Genomic DNA, 22748 nt, shown 5'->3' with positions numbered 1-22748 from the left:
TAAAATATGTTAGAAGAAGACTGTGAGAGCCAGAATTCAAGGATACAAGTGTCTTCAGGACACAACAGGGCAGCTGCACACATGAACTTTCATTGGTTATGATAACATGTGCAAGCTCCTTTCAGGCTAAAGCCAGACTGAATACATGTAGAAAGGAGTTAGAAATGCAGTACACCCATGTTCTATTGGCACCTAATAGCTGCAGGAGAGGGAGAGTCAGTTTTCTTTAGAAGTGTTGTCCCTGGCAGGTCCATTATACTCCAATGGAAGACCACACTTCTATGAGCACATAGGCAGCACAAATTGGACTTGATGAGTGAAAATAAAAAAGAGGGAAACAAGGTAGAGAGGGTAGGAAAAAAGAATGTATCTGGGTAACTAGAGTAAATATGGTCAAAACTCATAAAAAAAAATTCCCAAGAACTAAAAATGAATGAACAAAATCCAGTTGTTAGTTCCTCATTTATTATGAAATTCATATACTTAGCTATTTGTTTTCTTGAATTGTTATATTATGGTAAGTGACATATATGATTAAAATAATCTCTACCAGTCACTAATCTCCTTGAAGTCTATTTCAAATGAACTAATTTAATGTATTATATAAAAATTTATCTTCTATATAACACCATGGATATTCTGAGAGCAGTTCAGGCTGAATTCAAGAAGAACTAATAAAGTGGGTCAAACGCTATTTCTAAGGTTGGAAATTCAATCATCTGAGCAGATAAAAATGATGTAGCTGTTGTCTCTAAGCAAGTCACGTATGTCCCACAATTCTAAGAGCAATTAAGGTGAATGAGATATTTCCAGTTGTGAAAGGTCTAAATTGTGTGTGAGAAGTGATATAAACAATATGTATACATGATTATATTTTTCTTAACCTTGTCCAGGAATGCATCATTCTTTGTTTTCTGCTTTAAACATTGTCTGATAATCTCTCATTTCAGTCACCTTCCTCTAAACTTGGAATATTAAATCAACAAAGCATGATCTCTCTGTTCTATGTAGCTTACACATTCAAGTTACATAAGCAAAGCAAAAATAAATGAGAGAGGAACTTAAAAAGGCTGAGGTGGCAGTACTAAGTGCTGTTTAATTTATTTTGAAGATTTTCTCTTTACACTTTAGACAGTATTCTATTATGAGTCTAAGTTAAGAAAAATGTGCCAACTGACTGAATTTTGGTAAATTATAAAATGGTGTATCTTGTTTCATTCTCCACATGGTCTCATTTGAGTCTTTCCCCTCTATTTAACTTCGGGTATTAGCAAGATTTTGAGATTGAGATAAACCAAAATCGAGATAAACTATTCACTTTTTCTTTTAGTAGTCAGATGAAAGTGACTTATTTTGTCATTATTATATTGTCTGTGAAGAGAAGAAAATTGTATAGTTATTCAACAAATGTGTGAATTCTATCAGATATATCTGAAGAAATTAAGATAAAACAGTAAAGAAGATATACAAATTAAACTTTGGAGAAGGAAACTCTCCCTTTTACAACAAATATAATTAAAATTAATTTTTGCATGTTAATATGAGTGAACTTCTTTCCAACATTCCTCAAATCAGAGCATAATTTTCTTCAAATGAAAAATTCATAATATCATTGGGAAAGCTAGGGCAAGTGCTAATAATGTCATACAGTGGTAGAAGGCTTGCTTAGGATGAGCAAAGCATAAAACACACTATCTTTTCCAAAATATAGATCAGTTGCAGCCAAAGGAATCATAACTGTCAAGGAAATGCTTTACCCCCAGCCTCTTTTTTTTTTTTTTTAACCACTGCAGCTATCTAGAAGTAGCTGTGGCTTTGCTAATGCCAAGTGCCACTATTTCTAATATGGACTGTTATAGGTTAATGTGTTGAATAATGTGTTGAATGAGCCTGTCAATATTTAAACCATATCAGGAATTGTGAACAGGGTAAAATATATAATACAGTTTAAGTATTAGTGCAGTAGTCATGAAATAACAGCTATTGTTTCATGAAGCTATATTTTTCATTTGAATATACTCAGTTTCAATGTAAAATGTTTCTTAATGTTAATCATATTGGAAATATGAGAAGCATGATCTGTGATTCAATTCAATTTGCTGATAATACTATATGAAATATTATTTAAACATTAGGCCCATAAAATGGGTTTTATATAAAATGATTCACTTGAACTTTTCTACTTTGTTATATTATTCATGCTAGAAAATTAGTCAAAGTCATCTTTGTGAAAATAATAAAAATAATGTTAGTAAAATCACTGTCTGTAGAGATGATGGTATTTCCTAATGTTTTCCTAAGCAGTGACTCAGAACCAACTGAGAAATTCTGAAAAGGAGACCAAGGCTGGTAACATGCTCTCAAAAGAGCCTTTTCTATGGGACCTTTGAAGAATATTCCACAGAAGAATTTTTAGCACCCCTAGAGCTATCCATTTCTTAATAATCTCAAAGTTCCTGAGGCAAATCTAGGTTAAAAAACAGTCAGTTATGTTTACTCTTTATGACTATTACTTTTTAAAAAAATAAGAGGAAAAATTGTCTGGATATGTTAACTTTTTATAAATAATTAATACTGTAAAATTCTGAAAATTATTTTTCTAAGCTTACAGATTAAAATTTCAAACATGTATAAGAAAACACTTTAAATCATTTTTTTTTTACTTCTAGTAATTATATTTCACTTTGGGACTGGGTATTTAGTTCAGTGGTAGAGTGCTTACCTAGCAAGCAAAAGGCCCTGGGTTTGGTCCTCAGCTCTGGAAAAAAAAAAAAAAGAATATTTCACTTTCATTAAACCTTAAATTCTCCTTAATAAAATATGTATACTGTGTATATACATGTATGTGTTCATATGCACACATGTACATGTGTGTTTATGTATATGTGATGTGTGTATATGTGTTTGTGGTATATATGTATGTCGTGTATGTGTTTGTATGTGGTATGTGTGTACTTAGGTGTGTGTGTTTAGGTGTGTGTGTGTGTGTGTGTGTGTGTGTGTGTGTGTGTGTGTGTGTATTTAGGCATGTGTGATTTCCCACTTTTCCCAGGATGAAGTAGCTGAGACCCTATAATTTTAATAGTTAGGTTCAATCCAAGCACTTTAAATAAAGGAAAAAATAGAGAACAGTCACATTTATGCCTGCTCAGTCACATATGTGGATAGATGTGGGCCATCTTAATGAGATAAGGCTGAATTTTTACTTCAGGTGATGTTATGAAACATAACTCAGAAATCATGGACAATATACATCAGAATACTACAGAGTATTATTATAATCAGAACAGAGTTAGTAGCTGATTTCTTTACATGAAAACTAGATATGAGATATAGAAAAATTTCAGTGGATTTATAGAGTAGCAGGATGTTCTGGAAGAGCTGTCACTAAAGTGACAAGAATTTAGCCAACAGGTGATATATTAGTTGAGAACACTAAGTAGTCACATTCCTTACAAGAGGACATCCCCAGAGGTGAGTGAGGATAAGGACTTTCTTATATGTGCATTCCCTAAACTCATACATATACAGAAGACTTGGTCCTTGAAGATCTATCAGGAGAGTCCACGTGCCCCAGGGAAACTGGATGAAGAAGATGGATGTACCCGCAGGTCCTCATTTCACACTGGAGTGTTTACCTATTGTGATATTTTAGAGGAGAGTTGGACTTCTGGGATAGCTATAAGTCATCCTTTGGAATTTAATAGTGTAAATAAACTCAAGTCATGCACACGGAAAAAGTATAAGTGTCATCTCTTAGTAGCTGCATGGGAGAGGAACTTTACCTGTTCACAGACTTGGAATCTTTCTAAAGGCAAAGAACATTAAAAGGAGAACCAGCATGGAGCAGAGGAAAATACTCCACTGGGTGGTACTGAAACAATATTTGAGAATGCTGAATAGTCTCATAATTTTATACTTATTTGATAAATTAATTAAACATGTGGAATATAAATGCAAATGCACATATATGTAGTAATGTTAAAGAGAACTGATTTTAGGGGCTATAGCAAATTCCTCAGCAGTTAAGAGTAAAAGCACATACTTTCAGAGGACCCAAGTTCCTAGTTTAAAACTCAGTCAGGAAGTTTTTAATTGCCTGTAACTCCAGCTAAGGGGTCTGGCACCCTGCTCTCAACTATGTGGCATCTGCTTCCATGTGCACAGACTTGCACAGATACTTAAATGCACACATACATTTAAAAATAAAATAAACTTTTGTCAAAAAGAAAATTGACCTTGGAGTCAAACAGGGCTAGTTTACAGCTCCATTTTTTTTTTTAAAATATTATCTTGGTAACTTCCCTGGTAGTGTTTAATAATAAAAAAATTCAGTAAAATCAGGTTTCTGGAGTGTCAGTCAAGGAAGTGAAAGGCCCTGAACTCCACCTACCATACTATATAAACTCAGTCTGATGGCCCTTACCCATAATCCCAACACTTATTAAGTGGATGCAGGACTGGTAGCACATGGTCATTCTTAGCTACATAATGAGTTTAAGGCAATTATAAACTACATGAGATGTAGACTCAAGAAATAAATAATGACTCTAATAATGCATCTAACAATAGTTTAAACAAAGTATATAAGAATGTGTACAAACATCCACCTAATTAATTGTTGCTATTGAAATTAATTATATAACCCAAACTCTTGCTTTTGTGGGATGAAGCTGCAAGAAATTATACCATAAAGGATGCTCAGAGATTAGCTGGGCTCCACTATGACTCACAAATTTGCAAGCATGATTATTAATAGAAAACAATAAACTTGATTTAATTGTATTAGAAACTATGGTTTATAGATGTTTAACAGGTATAGATACAACCAGTGTCATTTCAGTCCAATCAGTTTTAATCTGACCTTCACACATTGTAAACATTCATTTGGGATGGGAAGTGGCATACTTTTAATCTTTTACATCTGAATAGAACTGCATTTTATATACATATAAAACATATATTATTTATCTGTGCATTCCTCAGTAAGTAGTTAGACTGACTTTATAATTGGGCTGTTGTCACATTGAACCTATAAATGTGTAGAATAAATAATAATCATTCTATTAATTATTATTTATATTCATCCATAAGAGATTCCTTAACAAGACATTCCATTCTGTCTAATTCTGTGTGGAGATGCTATTTTCAGAGTAGTCTGAATGATTGTTTATCAATCAAGTAGCTGTATGTCACTTAACTAGTTATCTATTTATTTGTTTTCTTTTAGGATTGTCAGATTGAGAGTAATCATGAAGACATTTGTCATTGTCACAGCACATCTTTCATCTGATCTTTATTTAATTGCCATTTATAACTGTCCAAAAAGAAGGGGTTTATTGTGCCAGTTCCATAAATTTGTAGAATGTATTTTAGCATGTCAGCTTCATCTATTATAGTCTTATTCTCTCTCCAGTCTCCCTTTCCCATTATCCTTCCAGATTCTAGGAATCTTTTACATTTTATGTCTGTTTTTATCCTTTGTATTCTATATATGAGAGAAAATATAGAATTTTTGTCTTTGTGAAACTGGCTTGTATAACTTGATATTGAAGTGTGTAGTCCTATCCTTTTTTTCTGTTTTGTTGATGATAGTCATTATGAAGCTAAAAGATATCTTATGGTAGTTTTAATTTGTATTTCCTTGATGATGAAAGATGGTAAGCACCTCTTCTCATATAACTATTTGCCATTTTCACTTCTTCATTTCAAAAATGTTTTTAGCTCACTTATTTATTTATTGGAGAATTCACTTTTTTAGTTACTTAATTTTTTGAGCTCTCCATGTGTTTAAAAGAGTCTTATTAAATGTATTTGGTTAATGTTTTGTCCTATTCTGTAGAATGTGTCTTCACTGTGTCAGTGAATTCTTTGGCTGTAAAAGCCTTTTAATTTCATAAAATCTCATTCATCAGTTCTTGCTATGAGTTCATGAGTTGTTAGAATCCAATTCAGAAAACCTAAACTATGCCTAAATCATGCTTCTGCTCTTTTTATCTATGGTATTCCCAAATCTGTAGAGATTTTAGGTCTTTTATCTGCTTTTATGATTTTTTTAAACATGGCAATCATTTCATTCTTATGTATTTGGATATTCATTTCCTAGTACCACTTGTTAATGAGATTATCTTTTTTCAAAGGTATATTCTTGGAGCCCTTTTCTAAAATGAGACCATTGTTTCTATTTAGGCTTACTGCCCATTTCTTATGTTTTACTTATATGAAGATTGACATTACAGTATTACCACTTTGTTGGTGATTGCATTGGGCCTGCACATAGCTTTTGGTAAATGGCTCTTGTGAAAATTTAAAATCTGTTCACCCATGATCATATGATGCTCTTCCATTTTCTAGTGTCTCTTATAAGAAACTTCTTTGGTACTTTATAGTTTTCATTTGCAGGGTCTTCACTATCTTAAGTTTATACCTAGGAATGTCAGGTTGTTTTCAACATTGTTGAAGCTATTGTGAAGACTATTTACCTGACTTACTTTTCAGAGACTTGTTGTTTGCATAAGGAAAAGTTATAGATTGTTATGTGTTGATGTTATATACTATTACTTTTCTGACAGCCATTGTCAGACCTAATACACTTTTTGAGGATCTGTTTTTCTGCATATTTTATACATGAGATTATATTATCTAAAAAAAGGAATAATCTGACACCTTCATTTGTTATTCTTGTCCCCTTTGTTTCTTTCTCTTTCCTAATTTCTGTTTTAAGTTTTATACTGAACAATGCAACTTTGTCCCCATTCTTATTTTAGACAGTGTGCATTCTGCTTTCCATATTCAATCAGTGTTGGTTGTAGCTCTATCAAATGCAGCCTTTGTTATATTGAGAAGTGATTCTTGTATGTCTAGTTTCAGCAGAGTTAGATTAACTTACCAGATTGATTTTGTATGCTGTCACATGTTGCTAGTAAGAGTCTATGGTGAATGTTAAATTGCTTTGGAAGTGGGCTGGAATACAGAAGGCTGAGAGGCTTCACAGTCAAAACATTACCCTTGAAGTAAAACAAACAATGATGCAATCTGAAAAGGTGTATTGCTTAATAATGTAAAAAGGAAAATAGATCCACTTTAACTTTAAAATGAAGAATTACCACTTAAGAGAATGAAATGAGGCTACTTAAGAAAATAACACTCTTCAGGTTTTAGATTTATAATGTATTTATTTTAAAGACAAGCACAACAGTGGAGCTCAGCTCACCCATACCTTTTAGAATTGAATTATGCATAAAGGATCAGTGTTAAAAGCTGGTCCCCAATGCAGCAATGCTCAGTAGTGATTGGCACTTGAGAATTCTAATCTTATCAATAAATGAATCTATTGATGAGTTCATTACATAGCAGGCTATTACAATTAATGTGCTAAGAAGTAATAGGACTTAGTTAAAGAAAGTGAGTGTGGGTGGGAGCATGACTTGGGACCTGTATCCCTTCCCTGGTGCCTGTACCTCTTCCTGACACTATGCAGTAAGTAGCTTTCATTCACTCCACATACCCACCACAATGTTCTGCCTCATCACTTCCTAGAAGAAAATGAACCTGGAGTAGAGTTTCTAAACCATAAGCAAATAAATTCACTCTCCTCTCAGGAATTTGACTAGCAATAGTAAGTTGAATAAGAGCACAGTGAAAGCAGTTCTTAAATATCTACTTTGAACTCAGCATGGAGTACACCCCTAATCAAAGTTCCATCTGAGTAAAGGGCTGTGGGTACCTCTTGACTAGGTTCTGTGTCATCAGAGGTCCCATGAAGCATATGCTTTTTACAGCAGTCTCTTGCTTACTGATACATCTAATAAAATGACTCTCTGTGCCATAAGACTCATCACCACTTGCCTTAATTGTAAGCTGTGAGATGTCGATTATTCTCTATTTTGACAAAATAACTTCACACTTTAACCACTTTCAGATGTAAAGTTCTATGATTTAGATGATTCACAATAATATGTAATCATTACCACTGTCTACTTGTTGAACTGGATCCTCTCCCTGAAAGCAAAATACTTAGAAGTCCCATTCATGTTCCTTTCTCTCTTCAGTTCCTCATGTGCACTATCAGTTACAACACAAATTGCTAAACAGTCCTATTAATAAAAAACTTGGAGACAGATATTGAGGTGAAAACTGAAAGATCAAAGGAATAAAACAAGCCACAACCAACCTCACCTTACCAACTCTTCAGCCTCCAGAGAGAGCCACTTCCTGTATACTCATGCATATATAACTTTCTGTGCCCTGCCACCTTATTTCCTCTCTCTGCCCAGCTACATCACTTCCTCTTTCTGTCCAGCTCTATCAGTTCCTGTCCTTCTGTGCAGATCTCCAGACCTCTATGGTTAACTAGCCCTGGGATTAAAGGCATGTGCCACCATGCCTGGCTGTTCCCAGTGTGGCCTTGAATTCATAGAGATCCGGATGGATCTCTGCCTCCCAAATGCTAGGATTAAAGGCGTGTACTATCACTGTCTTATCTCTGTGTTTAATGTAGTGGTTTTTTCCTCTGATCTGCAGATAAGCTTTATTGGGGTACACAAATAAAATATCACCACATTTCCCCCTTTTAAAATCTAAAATAACAAAGTTATAACTAATATAAGAAAAATTATATACAATAAGTATAATAACTATATATAATATATAGACAATAAATACATCAACAATGTCTAGTCCATTTGCATTTAACAAATTCAGAGAACATTTTCCATTATCTAACCTACCTTTGTGAATCCAAAGGATTGTATTTAATATACCTTCTATCCTAATTTGCATTACCAAAACTATCTTTTGATGTCTTTCAAATGTATATACTTTAGAACTCTTTAGTGAATTTCTTTTCTGAATTTGTTAACAAGGAAAACAATAACTATAACTATAATCTTGAACTCCCTCAAAGACCCACGAAGAAAATAATATTACCTAGTTAAACAGGAAGTGCAAACAAGCGACTTCCAAAAAAATATGAGATATGACAGAAATAGCTAGCTTCCTGGACAGTTACCCTAGGTTTCTCTGCAATTCTGGGGCACCGATCTTTGGCCCACAGGTTTAGCATATCTGACAAACTCAACTGTGAAGCAGGATTGTCTTGGCAAGGATTGGCAGTCCTTTGTTTTGAATACTGCTTGACCGTTTAGACAGCATACTGTCAGCAGCTGATGTGAGAGCACTTTCTTGCCCAGTGACAAACTTTTGCCACAATGAAAATACACTCTATATGCAGTTTCTTCAATGTCCATCATCTTCTTTGAAGTAGATTAGTGCTGTTGGGAGCAGATATGTCTCATAGTCATAAAAAAATCTGTTATTAAATATCTTAAGTGCAATATTCTATAGATATCTGTGACCTTGAAAACATACTTAACATGAATAAAAGTTTGATTGTAATGACTGACTACTTACATGCATTTCTTTATTATCCTAAGTAGTTGGTAATAATAACTTAGAAGGACTAGCAAATTGCATTACATTGTTAAATTAACTGTATAGGTATAATTCCTTGAACAAGAATAGAAATTTATGTGGAGAATTTTCTAACAAAATCAATTTCAAATTTATAGCAATATACATAATTTACATACAATATACAATAATTCAATTCAAAGTAAAATATTTAAAACAGGCAGCTGTTTTTATGGTTGGATTATATATTTTTTAATTTTATAATTTAATTTAATTTTACATATCAGCCACAGATTCCCCTGTCCTCCCTTCTCCTACCCCCCCCCTTCCTTTCCCCCAGCTCACCGCCCATTCCCATCTCCTTCAGGTCAAGAACTCTCCTGGGGATTCAGCTTGGACTGGTAAATTCAGTCGAGGCAGGTCCAGTCCCCTCCTCCCTTCACCCAGGTTGAGCAAAGTGTCCCTGCATAGGCTCCAGGTTCTAAACAGTCAGCTCCTGCACTGAGAACAGGTCCTGGTCCATCTGCCTGTGGGCCTCCCAAACAGTTCAAGCTAATCATTTGTCTCACTTATCCAGAGGGTCTGATCCAGTTGGGGGCTTCTTAGCGATTGGCTCATATTTCATGTGTTTCCATTGACAAATAGCCAAACAGGTAGTTCTTTTAAAATTAGATTCAACAATCCACTTTTTATTTTGTCTATATCCTCTCTTTTTTCTTTTCAGCATACATTCAATATTCTAACCTTTATGCTGTTATTTCTATATCTCGTTTTTTTTCAGAGTAGATTCAAAATCCACCTCATATCCATATCCTCATTTTTTTTTCAAACAAGAATCCCAAATCTAGTTTCCTTTTTCCTAACCATTAACAATAACAACTTGTAACCAACCTTCCTAAACAATGACAATTATCCAAAACACATTGACAGACCAAAAAAAACCCACCCTACCTCATGGAAATGTGTGTGTTGTGTTATTAAAATTTCTTCCTGTTGTTTGGGGATAAAGGCATCTTTAGAGGATCCTGAAAAGAAAAATTTTGAGTTAATTGTCAAGTCCTGGGAGAGGTAGCTGTATCATTTGTTGTCCAGTCTCTGTATAATGCAAAAATGCAGGGCTTGTCTCAAATTCTTGCTTGAGTAGTCTGTGAGGCTGGATCATCATCTCAGCTAGTAATCTCAAATATATCCTGAGCAGTGTGTAGTCCAAAGCCAATCGTTCTGTGGTGTTTGTCAGCTTAGTGGTATTATCATTGCCCTGATGGAATTGTTGTTGTGGGGCAGTCTCCACCATATTTTTGGAGACTTCAAATTTGCTGTTATGTCTGGGCATGATTCCCTGTAGAAAACTGATAGAGACTCAAACCTGAAAACATGTACAGGCAGCCAGATGAAGCTTTTTTTCTAGAATCAGTACTCTATATGACCATTAATATTATGGCAAAAGTTTAAAAAAGTATAAATCTTATGGATTTTGATATAAAATTAATGCCTTAAGAAAAGTTCTAAATAGTCAAAATAGAACCAAAGAATTATGAGATTATTGGCAATGGAATAGTCCCTTACTTTTTGTTTTTCTTCTGTCCCATATCAGGTGGCTCTTCTGACATGATACAGATATTTTTACATTTTCTTTAAACACGCCAAGATCTTATAATAATTTTTTAAGAGCTGTTAACAACAAATATCCCCAAAGCCATAGAATTCAATTTATAAAAAGAGGTAACTGGATCGTGCCTCACATTGTATGGGAAACACCAATATCTGAAGCCCCTACATTTTACACAGATGGAAACAAACAAGGAAAGTCAAGTTACAAATCAGAAAATTTAACTAACTACTGCAAGCTCTTTGCCAAGGCTCACTTTCTACCCACAATTTGTCAATTTCATCATTAATTGTTATTTTACTTATTTATTTATTTATTTTATTATTAATATTATGTGTTTTAATTTTATACATCAGCCATGGGTTCCCCTGTCCTCCCCCCTCCTGCCACCACCCCCACATTCCCCCAAAGCCCCTCCCCTCCATTCCCATGTCCTCCAGGACCAAGACACACTTGGGGATTCATTTAAACCTGGTGGATTCAGTACAGGCAGGTCCTGTCCCCTCCTTCCAGACTGAGCATGTGTCCCTTTGTAAGCCCAAGGTTCCAAACAGCCAGCTCATGCACTAAGGACAGGTCCCAGTCCCACAGACTGGATGCCTCACAAACAGTTCAAGCTATTCAATTGTCTCACTTATCCAGAAGGCCTGATCTAGCTGGGGGCTCCTCAGCCGTTGGTTCATAATTCATGTGCTTCCATTAGATTGGTTATTTGTCCGTGTGCTTTTTGCAATCTTGGATTCAACAATTCACGCTCTTACAGTCCCTTCTCTTTCTCGACAGGTAGACACCTGGAGCTCAACCTGGGGCCTGGCTGAGGATCTCTACATCCACTTCCATCAGTTATTGGATGAGAGTTCCAAGACGACTGTTAGGGTGTTTAGTCATCTGATCACCAGACTAGGTCATATCAGGCTTTCTCTTAACCATTGCCAGCAGTCTACAGTGGATATATCATTATAGATTTCTGGGGACCTTTCTAGCACTCTGCCTATTCCTGTTCTCATGTGGTCTTCATTTATCATGGTCTGTTATTCCTTGTTCTCCCTTTCTGGTCTTGATCAGCTGGGATCTCCTGCTCCCCTAAGCGTTCTTTCCCTCAAATCTTGCCCTTCATTACTCCCACTGTTGCCCAGGTTGTTCATGTAGATCTCATCCTTTTCTCTGTCATTGGGTGATCCCTGTGTCTTTCCTAGGGTCCTGTTTTCTAGGTAGCCTCCCTGGAGTTGTGTAGCAGTCTAGTCATCTTTGTTTTACATCTAGTATCCTCCTATGAGTGAGTACATACCATATTTGTCCTTCTGAGTCTGAGTTACCTCACTCAGGATGATTTTTTTCTAGATCCATCCATTTGCCTGCAAACCTCATGATGTCATTGTTTTTCTCTGCTGAGTAGTACTCCATTGTGAATATGTACCATATTTCCTTTAACCATTCTTCAGTTGAAGGGCATCTAGGTTGTTTCCAGGTTCTGGCTATTACAAACAATGCTGATATTAACATAGCTGAGCAAATGCCCTTGTGGTATGATTGAGCATTCCTTGGGTATATGCCCAGGAGTGCTACAGCTGGGTCTTGGGGGAGATGGATTCCCAATTTTCTAATGAAGTGCCATATTGATTTCCAAAGTGGCTGTACAAGCTTGCATTCCCACCAGCAGTGGAGGAAAGTTCCCCTTGTTCCACATCCTCTCCAGCATAAGCTGTCTTCTGTGTTTTTGGTATCTCAGAGTCGTTTTGATTTGCTTTTTCTGGATAATTAGGGATGTTGAGCAATTCCTTAAATATCTTTCAGCCATTTGGACTTCCTCTGTGGAGAATTCTCTGTTTAGTTCTATAGCCCATTTCTTAATTGGACTGTTGGGCATTTTGATGTCTAATTTCTTGAGTTCTTTATAGATTCTGGATATCAGCCCTCTGTCAGATGTGGGGTTGGTGAAGACCCATTCCCATTCTGTCAGCTGTTGCTTTGTCTTGTTGACCGTGTCCTTTGCTCTACAAAAGCTTCACAGTTTCAACAGGTCCCACTGATTGATTGTTTCTCTCGGTGTCTGTGCTACTGGTGTTATATTTAGAAAGTGATCTCCGGTGCCAATGTGTTCAAGAGTACTTCCTACTTTCTCTACTATCAGGTTCAGAGTTGCTGGATTTATGTTGAGGTCTTTGATCCACTTGGACTTAAGTTTTGTGCACCATTACAGATATGGATCTATTTGCAGCCTTCTACACATTGACATCCAGTTATGCCAGCACCATTTGTTGAAGATGCTTTCTTTTTTCCATTGTACATTTTTGGCTTCTTGTCAAAAATTATATGTTCATAGGTGTGCGGGTTAATGTCAGGGTCTTCAATTCAATTAAATTGGTCCACATGTTGGTTTTTATGCCAGTATCAAGCTGTTTTTATTACTGCTGGCTCTATTCCTGCTAATTGGACAAAGTCTCAATTTTCCTTTTAAAATCAACTCAGAGATCTTTTCCACATAATTTTTTACTCAGTTTATTGGGTAGAATTATCCATTCCAATATAATATCTTCCCACTGCAATAAAATTCCTGTAGGAGAATGCTTAGAGGGTAAAATAACTAAAATGAAATCAAGCTTTGGATCCATGCAATCCGCATGTGCATCCTGTATTTTCTTTTCCATCAAAGCCAGTTATCTCTCAACTTCAGCTGATAATTTTCTTGGACTATTTAAGTCCTTGTCACTCTCTAAGCTTTTGAACAAATAACTCAGTTAATCATTTTTGTCCCAACAGCAGTCTGTAGATAGGAAATGTCTTTGCATAATCTTTCAAAATCATTAGGAATCTGTAATTTATCTCTCCTAATTTGCACCTTTTGGGGCTCTAATTTTTTGTAGACCTATTTTATAGTCTGAAGAATTAATAGAATCTTCTCTTTGTATCTTTTCAGGTGCAATCTGTAATCCCAATGTGGCAAAATTTTCTTCTTCAAACATTCTTTCTGAAGCATTTGAATCAGCTAGTAAAATATCTTCCATGTAATGATAAATTACACATTTCTGAAATTGTTTACATATTAATTACAATGGCTATTGTATAAAATATTGACACAGGGTTGGGCTGTTTAACACTCCCTGTGGGAGAACACTCCATTGATATCTCTTAACCAGCTGAGAATCATTATAAGTAAGCATCATGAAGAAAAATCTTACTCTCTTTCTTTTTCTTGTAAGGGTATTGAGAAGAAACAGTGTTTTTTAATAGATAACTATAAACTATAAGAGACCACCCTTTCAGTAAGAGAGTAGGCAAGGGAATTCCAGATTGTAGAGAGTCCATTGTCTGAACAACCTTGTTAATTGCTCTTAGGTCTGTTACCATTCTCCACTTACCAGATTTCTTTTTAATAACAAATGTAGGAGAATTCCAAGGGCTGGTTGATTCTTCAATATGCTTAGCATTTAACTGCTCTTGTGCAAGCTTTTCTAAAGCCTGTAGTTTCTCTGTTGTTAAAAGCCATTGCAGAACTCATACAGTCTTCTCTGTTAACCGTTTTAAATTTAGAGCTCTTAGTGTCTTTGAAAGATTAGCAGCTGTTCTTATACAATCTGAATGGTCAGTGACTGTTCCTTATAATAACTTCTAATATTTTTCCCAGAAACATGTTTTACTTTATGTTTTGTTTCTGAAGTTGGAGAAATGTTAATCTGGATATTCCATTGTTGTAATAAATCATGACCCCATTAATTCACAGCTCCATTAGCCACATATGGCTTTAATTTTTCTCTCTGTTCCTCTGGCCCTATACATTTGACCCATCTTGTGCCATGTTTCACTTTGGATAACGTTCCAATCCCTAACAGCTAAACATTTACATTCTGAAGGGGCCAATTTGGATGCCCATTTCAGGTGCAATTACTTTTACATCTGCACCTGTGTCTACAAGACCTTCAATGAGAATGTCATTCATTCATATTTTTAATTTTGGTCTTTGTTCATTTATAGAAGTTTGCCAAAAAAATTGCTTTATGGTTTCTCCTGAACTTTTTGTTCTCTCTGCTATAGCTGCTCTATCACCTCAAGCAGTATGTTTTTTTACAATATGCATTTGGTCATTTAATTGCTTTGGGAAGGGCTTCCTTCTATGATGGCATGAAAGGACTGAACTGAATTTTCCATGGGTGCCTTTGAAAGAAAACACAGGATGTACATGTGGATTCAAAGCTTGATTATATTTTGCTTATTTTATCCTCTGAGGGTTACCTTGCCTGTCCTTTGTTTGTCTACATTCATTATTCCAGTGTTTGCCTTTACCACACCTTCTGCATAATCCAGAAGGTAGGAGCATTCTGTTGCTATTGTTTCTTAAATAAACATTGTTTCTAGGAATGCTATTTATACTCTCTGTTTAGGTGACCTTGTTTACCACAATCAAAGGATCTGACATTATTATTTATCTTTAAATCTCGAAATCCAAGTATCATCATGGTCATGAGATTCAATATTAATTGTATCTCGAATACATTCCTGCAAGGGTGCTGATCTTGCCTTTATTGGTCCAATTACCCTTTTCATTCTGCATTAGCATTTTCAAAAGCCAGAGATTCAGTTATTAAACGTCTAGCTTCTGAAATTGGTATCCTATTTACTGCTAAAGACAGTCTTTGTAAGAAATCTGTGAAGATTTCTTTTGGGCCTTGAATAACTTTTGTAATTGACTCGATTTTATTTTCTACTTCTTCCATTCTGTCTCAAGTATTCAAGGATGCCATGCAGCACAAAATTAGGGTGTGGTCATCATATGAAGATTGTCTTTGTATATCAGCATAATCACCTTCTCCAAAAAGTTGAACTTGGGAAATTTTCATGCTTCTAGCCCTACATGATTGTCTTAGACTCCTCTTTCCACCAGGTACTCCATTGTAATTGAGGACCAACCTCCAAAACTGCTATAACCAAATCTTTCCAGTCTTGAGGGATACTTCTATTACAAGTTGACCACAAGCTTAACTTCTGCTTTAGAAATGAGGAATGCATACCATAAGAGACTATAGTTTCTTTAGATCTCCTCAAATCTAACATTTCCACAAGAGTCCAGTTAGCTCATACACAGCCTTGAGCATTTGGCAGTTCCTGTAAGGTTGCTGGATAGATTATGGTTGGCTATTTGAAAACTTTAGGCTGTTTCTCTGTAACCATATAATTTAATGCTTAGATAGGTTCACCTTTAAATTCTTCTCTCTGGGTTTGAATTTCTCTATGATTTGTTTTAACAAGTTTTTCTAAAACTTTTATCTTGGCACTCAAATTAACCAGCCTTTTTAATGATAAAACAAAAATAACCATAAAAATAATATTCATAATTGACATAATATAAATCCCATAAACATTAATTATTCTCTAATTTATTGTTCCATTTTCAAACTGCCTAATGTGTTATCAGAGACCAAATTTCCTCCATTGTAAAAATGTTAAAAGAAATTATCTTTTAACTAATTTCTCCCTTTAAGAAATCTTACTTGACTCACCAAATTTGCCAACAATGACAATTCAGATTTGAGGCTTATTTCTCTGTGTAAAACAATAGAAGCCCAAGCCGGTTTAAAGACAGCTACTTAGTGTGGAATGAGCCCAAGATGGGGATCCAGAGAGAGCCCACAACCCACTGGGAGAGAAGAAGTGAAAGATCCAGCCTTCTGGATCCAACTAGTTAGGGACTCAATCCCATGTGGAGAGGAGACTCTAGCCATGTGCAGCTCAGGCTTGAGCTGGGACCTGTAAGGCCACAGTAAGCAGCTTTTTCATGAATTCATGCCACAAACATTGGGGTACCATATGTAACATGAATTGCTATATGGCCTTATTAATAAAAAACCCAGAGCCAGATCAGTGTCTTGTCTCTATGGGCTTATTCATTCAGGATGTTAGAAATATAAATAGATTCATACAATATGTAACATTTAAGATTGACTTTTGTACACTTAGCCTTTTGTTATTATTCTTTAATCATATTTTTATGGTCAAATATTTTCAGTAAATAGTCTCTGTTCATCTTCTTCTGCCATGGTAGTCCAAAAGGATTCGACGGGGTTTTCACTTGGTCCTTTGGGCTCAGACTGATGAGCTATTAAATTCGGAGGCCTTTTTAGCCCTCTTCCTTTGCCAGTTCTCCACTCAGTCATTCGAGATTTTCTCTCTTCTGTAGTTTCTCTGGGCAGAACTGATCTATGAACAGTCGCTCCTGCTATTGTGTATCTGCGCTGGTCAGTATTTTTTGACTTTTCTATCAGTCTGGTATTAGACAAATTAGTCCTGGCTACATCTTCAGATGTCACGCTTCTTGATGGTGCCTTGTCTCTTTTTCTGTCCTGAGGACGGGTATCAACCACAGACGCAACTGCTTCTGATTGTAGAGATTCTTTTTTAAAAGGCCCTTTCCTGACTGTTACATTGGCAGGGGTTCTGTTGAGGCCCTGTTTCGCAGTGCCCTGGGTATCACTGTGGAGGCTTCTAATAGGCGGTGGCACAAGTGTGTTCTTTGATGTAGTGCTCACAGATTTAGCGTTGACACACTTGGTGGCAGCAGTCACGTGTGAGGCTCTTATACTGATGGCGTCAGCAGACACAGACTGAGCCTTTGCGGCTTTGGACACAGTAGCAGGAAGTTTCTTGCTTGCTGCAGGATTCTCGCCTTGGACACTCGGAAGCTTTCTAAATGAATTAATCTTGGACTGAACAACCTGGCCATGATAACAGCCAAGCGCTCGTTTTTTTGGGGTACGTCGGCATCCTGTCTGGGCTTTTCTGCTGTTGCTTGCATCTTTTTATTGTCTTTAAGGTGATTTGCCTGGTCTGATGTCATTGTCTGACCTTGAAAATCACCTCGAGTTGATAACTGCACAGCTTGAATGTTATCCTTCAGGTTGTGTCTTTCTGAACTGGTTACGTTCCTTGTGTTTCCAATATTTTCTTTATCAGCCATCTCCATTTTGAGTTTCAGAACTCTCCTCCCTTCTTGGGCCTGATCTTCAGCCGTCTTCACTTTCTGATCTCTGGATATATGATTTCCTTGTTTGTATGAAAACATTGTTTTTCGTGTTAACAGATATTCCTTGAGTTTTTCTTTTCTTTGTTCTCTGAAGGCCGGCTGGTCTCTCTTGGTCGGAGGCAGCTGCAGGTCCCAGGGCACCGGCAAGGTGTTCCTCACAGCCATGCCTGGACAGCGTTTCCTGGTCCCAAAAACTAGATTTTAGAAATAGACCAAATTTTAAAGAAGACTCTGGATATGCTCAGGAAAGGGAAGGACAATTTGTAGTACTTTAATTCTTACCACTTTTACCTGTGTCAATTTACTTTGCTGAGTTCATAACTTTAAATGCAATATTAAAAGTGGTAGTACACGCCTTTAATCCCAGCACTTGGGAGGCAGAGCCAGGCAGATCTTTGTGAGTTCGAGGCCAGCTACACAGAGAAACCCTGTCTCGAAAAACCAAAAAAAAATAAAAATAAATAAAAATAAAAATAAAAAAAGTTTCAGACCATTGGAAGGTTCTCAGAAAATTAGAACTCAATGTACCTCAAGACCCAGCTATACAACTCCTAGGCATATATCCTAAGGATGTACATCCTACCACAAGGGCACCTGTAGCCAGAAGTTTCTCCAATCCCAGCCAGGCCCACAATCCCACCCAGTTCTGTGGTTCCACAGCTGCTTATAAAATAATCACCCAGAGGTTTATATTAATTACAAACTATATGGCCAATGGCTTATGTTTCTTGCTAGCTAGCTCTATCATCTTAAATAAACTTATTTCTATTATTCTATGTTTTGCCACATAGCTGTGGTATTACCAGTCTGCTGGCATGTTGCTCCTTGGGTGGCAGGTTGGCATCTCTCCTGCCTCTATCTTTCTTCTTCATGTCTCTCTCTAGGATTTCTCACACAGCTATAACCTGACTTGGCATAGGCCAGAGCAGCTTCTTTTGTAATCAATCATAGCAAGACACATATTCACAACATATAGGAAGATGATTACACAGCAGACACCTGTTAAACTATGTTCATAACAGCTTTATTCATAATAAACAGAAACTGGAAGCAACCTAGACATCACTCAATCAAAGAATGCATAAAGAAAATGTGGTACATTTACACAGTGGAATATCATTCATCTGTTAAAAAAAATAACATAATGAAATTTGCAGGCAAGTGGATGGAACTAGAAAAAAAATCATCCTGAGTTAACCCACATCCAGAAAGACAAACATGGTATGTATTCACTTAAGTGCATATTAGCTTTAAAGTAAAGGATAACTATCCTACAATCCACAGACCCAGAGAGGCTAAATAACAAATTCAAAAGGGGAATGTGTGGCTCTCCTTGGGAAGGGGAAATAGAACAAATTTTGAGCATGGACTGGGGGCAGGTGGGAATGGGAACAGGAGATTGTTGGGATTGAGGGAGAGAATATTGAGAGAGAAGACTGGAACTGGTGGGCATTTGGGGAATTAGGGAGAAAACTAATGCAATGGAAACCCACAGGAATCGACAAGGGTGACCCTAGTGAAGACTCCTAGTAATGGGGGATACAGAACTTGAATCACCAATTATATGTAAACAGACCAATGTCTAGCATAATCCTCATCAGAGAGGCTTCATCAAGAAATTGATGGGAGCAGATGCAGAGACCCACAGCAAATCATTAGGTAGAGCCAGAGGTATCATGTAGAAGAGAGCAAGGAAAGATTGTAGGAGCCAGAGGAGTCAAGACACCACAAGAAAATGGCCCACAGAATCAAGTAACCAAGGCCCATTGACTGAATTGACAATCCAGGATCCTGCATGAGTTTGCCCTATGTACTCTCCATGTATGTTATGGTGGTGTAGCTTGGGTTTTGTGGTACTTCTCAAGTTGGAGCGAAGGCTGTTTCTGGTTCTTCTGCGTGATTTTGGAACACATTTCCTGCTGCTGAGTGGCCTCAACAAGCCTTAACAAGAGGGAATATATATAGTTTTATTATAACTTGATATACCATGTTTGGTTAATATCCCTGGGAGGCCTGCCATTTTCTGGGGAGAAAAGAGAAAGAGTGGATCTAGGGCGGAGGAATGTGGGTGAGGCATGACTAGGAGGAGAGGAGAGAGGGGAGGCTGTAGTCAGGATGTAATGTATGATAGAAAATAAAGGGTTTCTGACCACTCTAAGAACTATATTTCATCATGTGATCTCTAACTACATATCCCTTTTTACTCAATAGTCAATGAATGTTGAAAAGATATTTTTTATCACACAAATCCAAAATAAATTCAGAGGACATTTAATTCACCATCAGCTAGCTCTAAATTGGCTATGCTAATAAGCAACAAAGCTGTATAACTTATTTCTTCTGTGAAACTCTCCCTATGCCATCCCACCAAATTATATCTTCAAGAAAATGCAAACAAAGAAAACAAAATATCCCAGGTCTTGAGAAACCTGAGGCAGAAAGAATTCACGCAGGAGGCCACTCTGTGCTTCTGGTGCTGGGCAGCCTGGCACTACTATGGTGAGTGAGTCCAGGGTGGTGAAATGGGAGAGAGAGAGAGAGAGAGAGAAGCAGAATAATTCATTGCTGTCCTGGAGTCTGAGCCACTACCTGTGACCATGCTGATGTTCAAGGGGTGTGCCCCTACAGGGACCATGCCAATTCAGGAATCCTATGTCACCACCTAAAACCACAGTAACATCAGGCAAAGACTTCTGCTGGGGACCATGTTTAGGTCCATGACCCTTGCTGTTGCTAGGCTCTGAGTTGACCAGTGTTGCCACTGAGAGCCATGCAAAGGCCGGCAGTCTGGGCTGACATCTGAGGCAATGTTGATCTTAGAAGGTCAAGCTGCCATTGGGGTAATACTGACCTGCATGACCCATGTTGCCACCTGGGGCCATGTCATTGAGTCCCTAACTGGCTTCTAGGTCTATTGAAGCCAGATTCTGTGTCAATGTCTGTGGCTCCTGTTAACATCAAAAGCTGAACAGATGCCCTGTGTCTGAACTGCTACCTAGGGACATGTTGACATTTAGAGGTCACATGCCACTGGGACCATGCTGATCTGGTCTATCTGCCATGCCAGCTAGGGCCAAAATGACACCTGCTCTGGACAGTTGCCGAGGACCATGTCTGGTGTAGTTGGAAGTATTCCTGTGTCCCCGCTGGCTGGCAGTCAGAACAAATCTCTGCCACTCGCATCCTCCAAGTAAACACACAGAGGTTTATATTAATTATAACTGCTTAGCCATTAGCTCAGGCTTATTACTGACCTGCTCTGCTGTGGATATTGCTCTGTGTAAATAAAGTTCTGATTGGCCAGTGGCCAGGCAGGAAGTATAGGCGGGACAAGAGAGTAGAGAATTCTGGGAAGTAGAAGACTGGAGAGAGACACTGCCAGCCACTGCCATGAGAAGCAACATGTAAAGACACCGGTAAGCCACAGGCCATGTGGCAAAGTATAGACTAACAGAAACAGGTTAATTTAAGATAGAAGAAGTAGATGACAAGAAGCCTGCCATAGCCATACACTTTGTAAGCAATATAAGTGTTTGTATGATTATTTTATACATGGGTTGTGGGACCGCAGGGGCTTGGTGAAACCTGGAGAGAAGCTCTCCAACTACAAATGGCACCCAACGTGTTTGCAAGAGTTTCCACCTAAAACCTGAGAAAAAAGATTCTAAATGGAGCTAAAAACAGCTTCCTAGTTGTCTCTCTCAAGTTAGTGGCAGCCTACCGGTTTGAGCTACTATGGCGGGTTCCTGGCATGTGTGTCTGACCTGCAGTGTGGCGGGAATGAAGAATCTACAAGGGGCACTTTACTCTGCTGCATGGTAGATTTAGCCTTTACAAGTTAAAAAAAAAAAAAAAAAGTTTCTGTGCTATGCACTGCTTTGATAGAACTGCTTCTGATAGTTGATGGTACACATGGCTCCAGACCCAGAGCTGGCAGTAAACTGTACCACCGCCATGTTGGGAAGCTGAGGTGGGTGGAGCCGGCAGCCACAGCGGCTTTTCAGTCTTACAAAGATGGATATTACACAGATAATCTGGTTTATGTTGTCTTTGGGATTTTTAACTGCAGAAAAAGATTTGATCGTAAAAGCTGTTGAGTTAAACAAATATGTAAATTTTAAAGGTACCTTGACTTCAAATTTTGGATATAAGGATATGTTGCTTTGGAAAGGAGTCTCTGCTTTTGTTTCCACAGAAAGCCAGAGGCTGTGGATTTGTTCCAGACCAAGATACATCAGGTTTGATCACCCAAGACCCCCTGAAAGGTCTCCAATGACACCATGGCCCAGATGATCCGACATCCAGAATGATTTCAAGGCAACTGGCTCAGAGGTTCACCCTAATGGACTACTCTATAATGCTAAAATTTTCTTTGTATCCCCATAACATACAGCACCCCCCTCCAGCAGGAAGTAGTAAGAAAAACTATGCCCATATTCCCAAAATTATCAAGCTGGCTTTGGAGATGGAATTGGCTCACTCCTTCTCTAAACCCAGACTTATTGCTAAAAGAAAAGGTTAAGAGATACTAGTGTCCCAAATCAGAAGAGCCCTCTGGTGTGGGACAGAGAAAAACCAATATTTTTCTTTAAAGCAGGTTGATTATAAATGCGATCTCTTCCTAAAGAAGAAGAGGGGATATAATATAGATATAACAGGATAAAAGGGTAGATTAAGGAACTTACTTCTAAAGAGCAACAACTTGTTTAAAAT

At 37.3% G+C, this 22748-nt stretch overlaps 2 protein-coding genes and 1 non-coding gene across 3 annotated transcripts in view; 1 reads left to right on the top strand and 2 right to left on the bottom strand.

Moving 5' to 3' along the window:
- Positions 1 to 1689: 1689 nt before the first annotated feature.
- Positions 1690 to 1830, bottom strand: LOC118588128. The gene has a single exon (XR_004945529.1). It is a non-coding gene; the product is annotated as a small nucleolar RNA SNORA16B/SNORA16A family (small nucleolar RNA).
- A 15177-nt stretch (positions 1831 to 17007) lies between these two features.
- On the bottom strand, positions 17008 to 20899 carry LOC118586909 (cytoskeleton-associated protein 2-like). The gene is given in 3 exon segments (XM_036192356.1): positions 17008 to 17763; positions 17766 to 18229; positions 20887 to 20899. Coding segments are annotated over 3 exon segments (1233 nt in total).
- Positions 20900 to 21145: 246 nt separating this feature from the next.
- Positions 21146 to 22748, top strand: part of LOC118586908 (39S ribosomal protein L33, mitochondrial-like) — a 104123-nt gene continuing 102520 nt past the window's right edge. Inside the window, exon 1 of the mRNA XM_036192355.1 lies at positions 21146 to 21225. Coding sequence (XP_036048248.1) covers positions 21146 to 21225 — 80 coding nt within the window. The remainder of the gene's footprint in view (positions 21226 to 22748) is intronic.

This window comes from Onychomys torridus, chromosome 7, assembly GCF_903995425.1.
Source record: "Onychomys torridus chromosome 7, mOncTor1.1, whole genome shotgun sequence".
NCBI classification, from domain to species: Eukaryota; Metazoa; Chordata; class Mammalia; order Rodentia; family Cricetidae; genus Onychomys; species Onychomys torridus.
The sequence above is the reverse complement of the archived record's forward strand: the minus strand, read 5'-3'. Positions and strand labels throughout refer to the sequence as shown.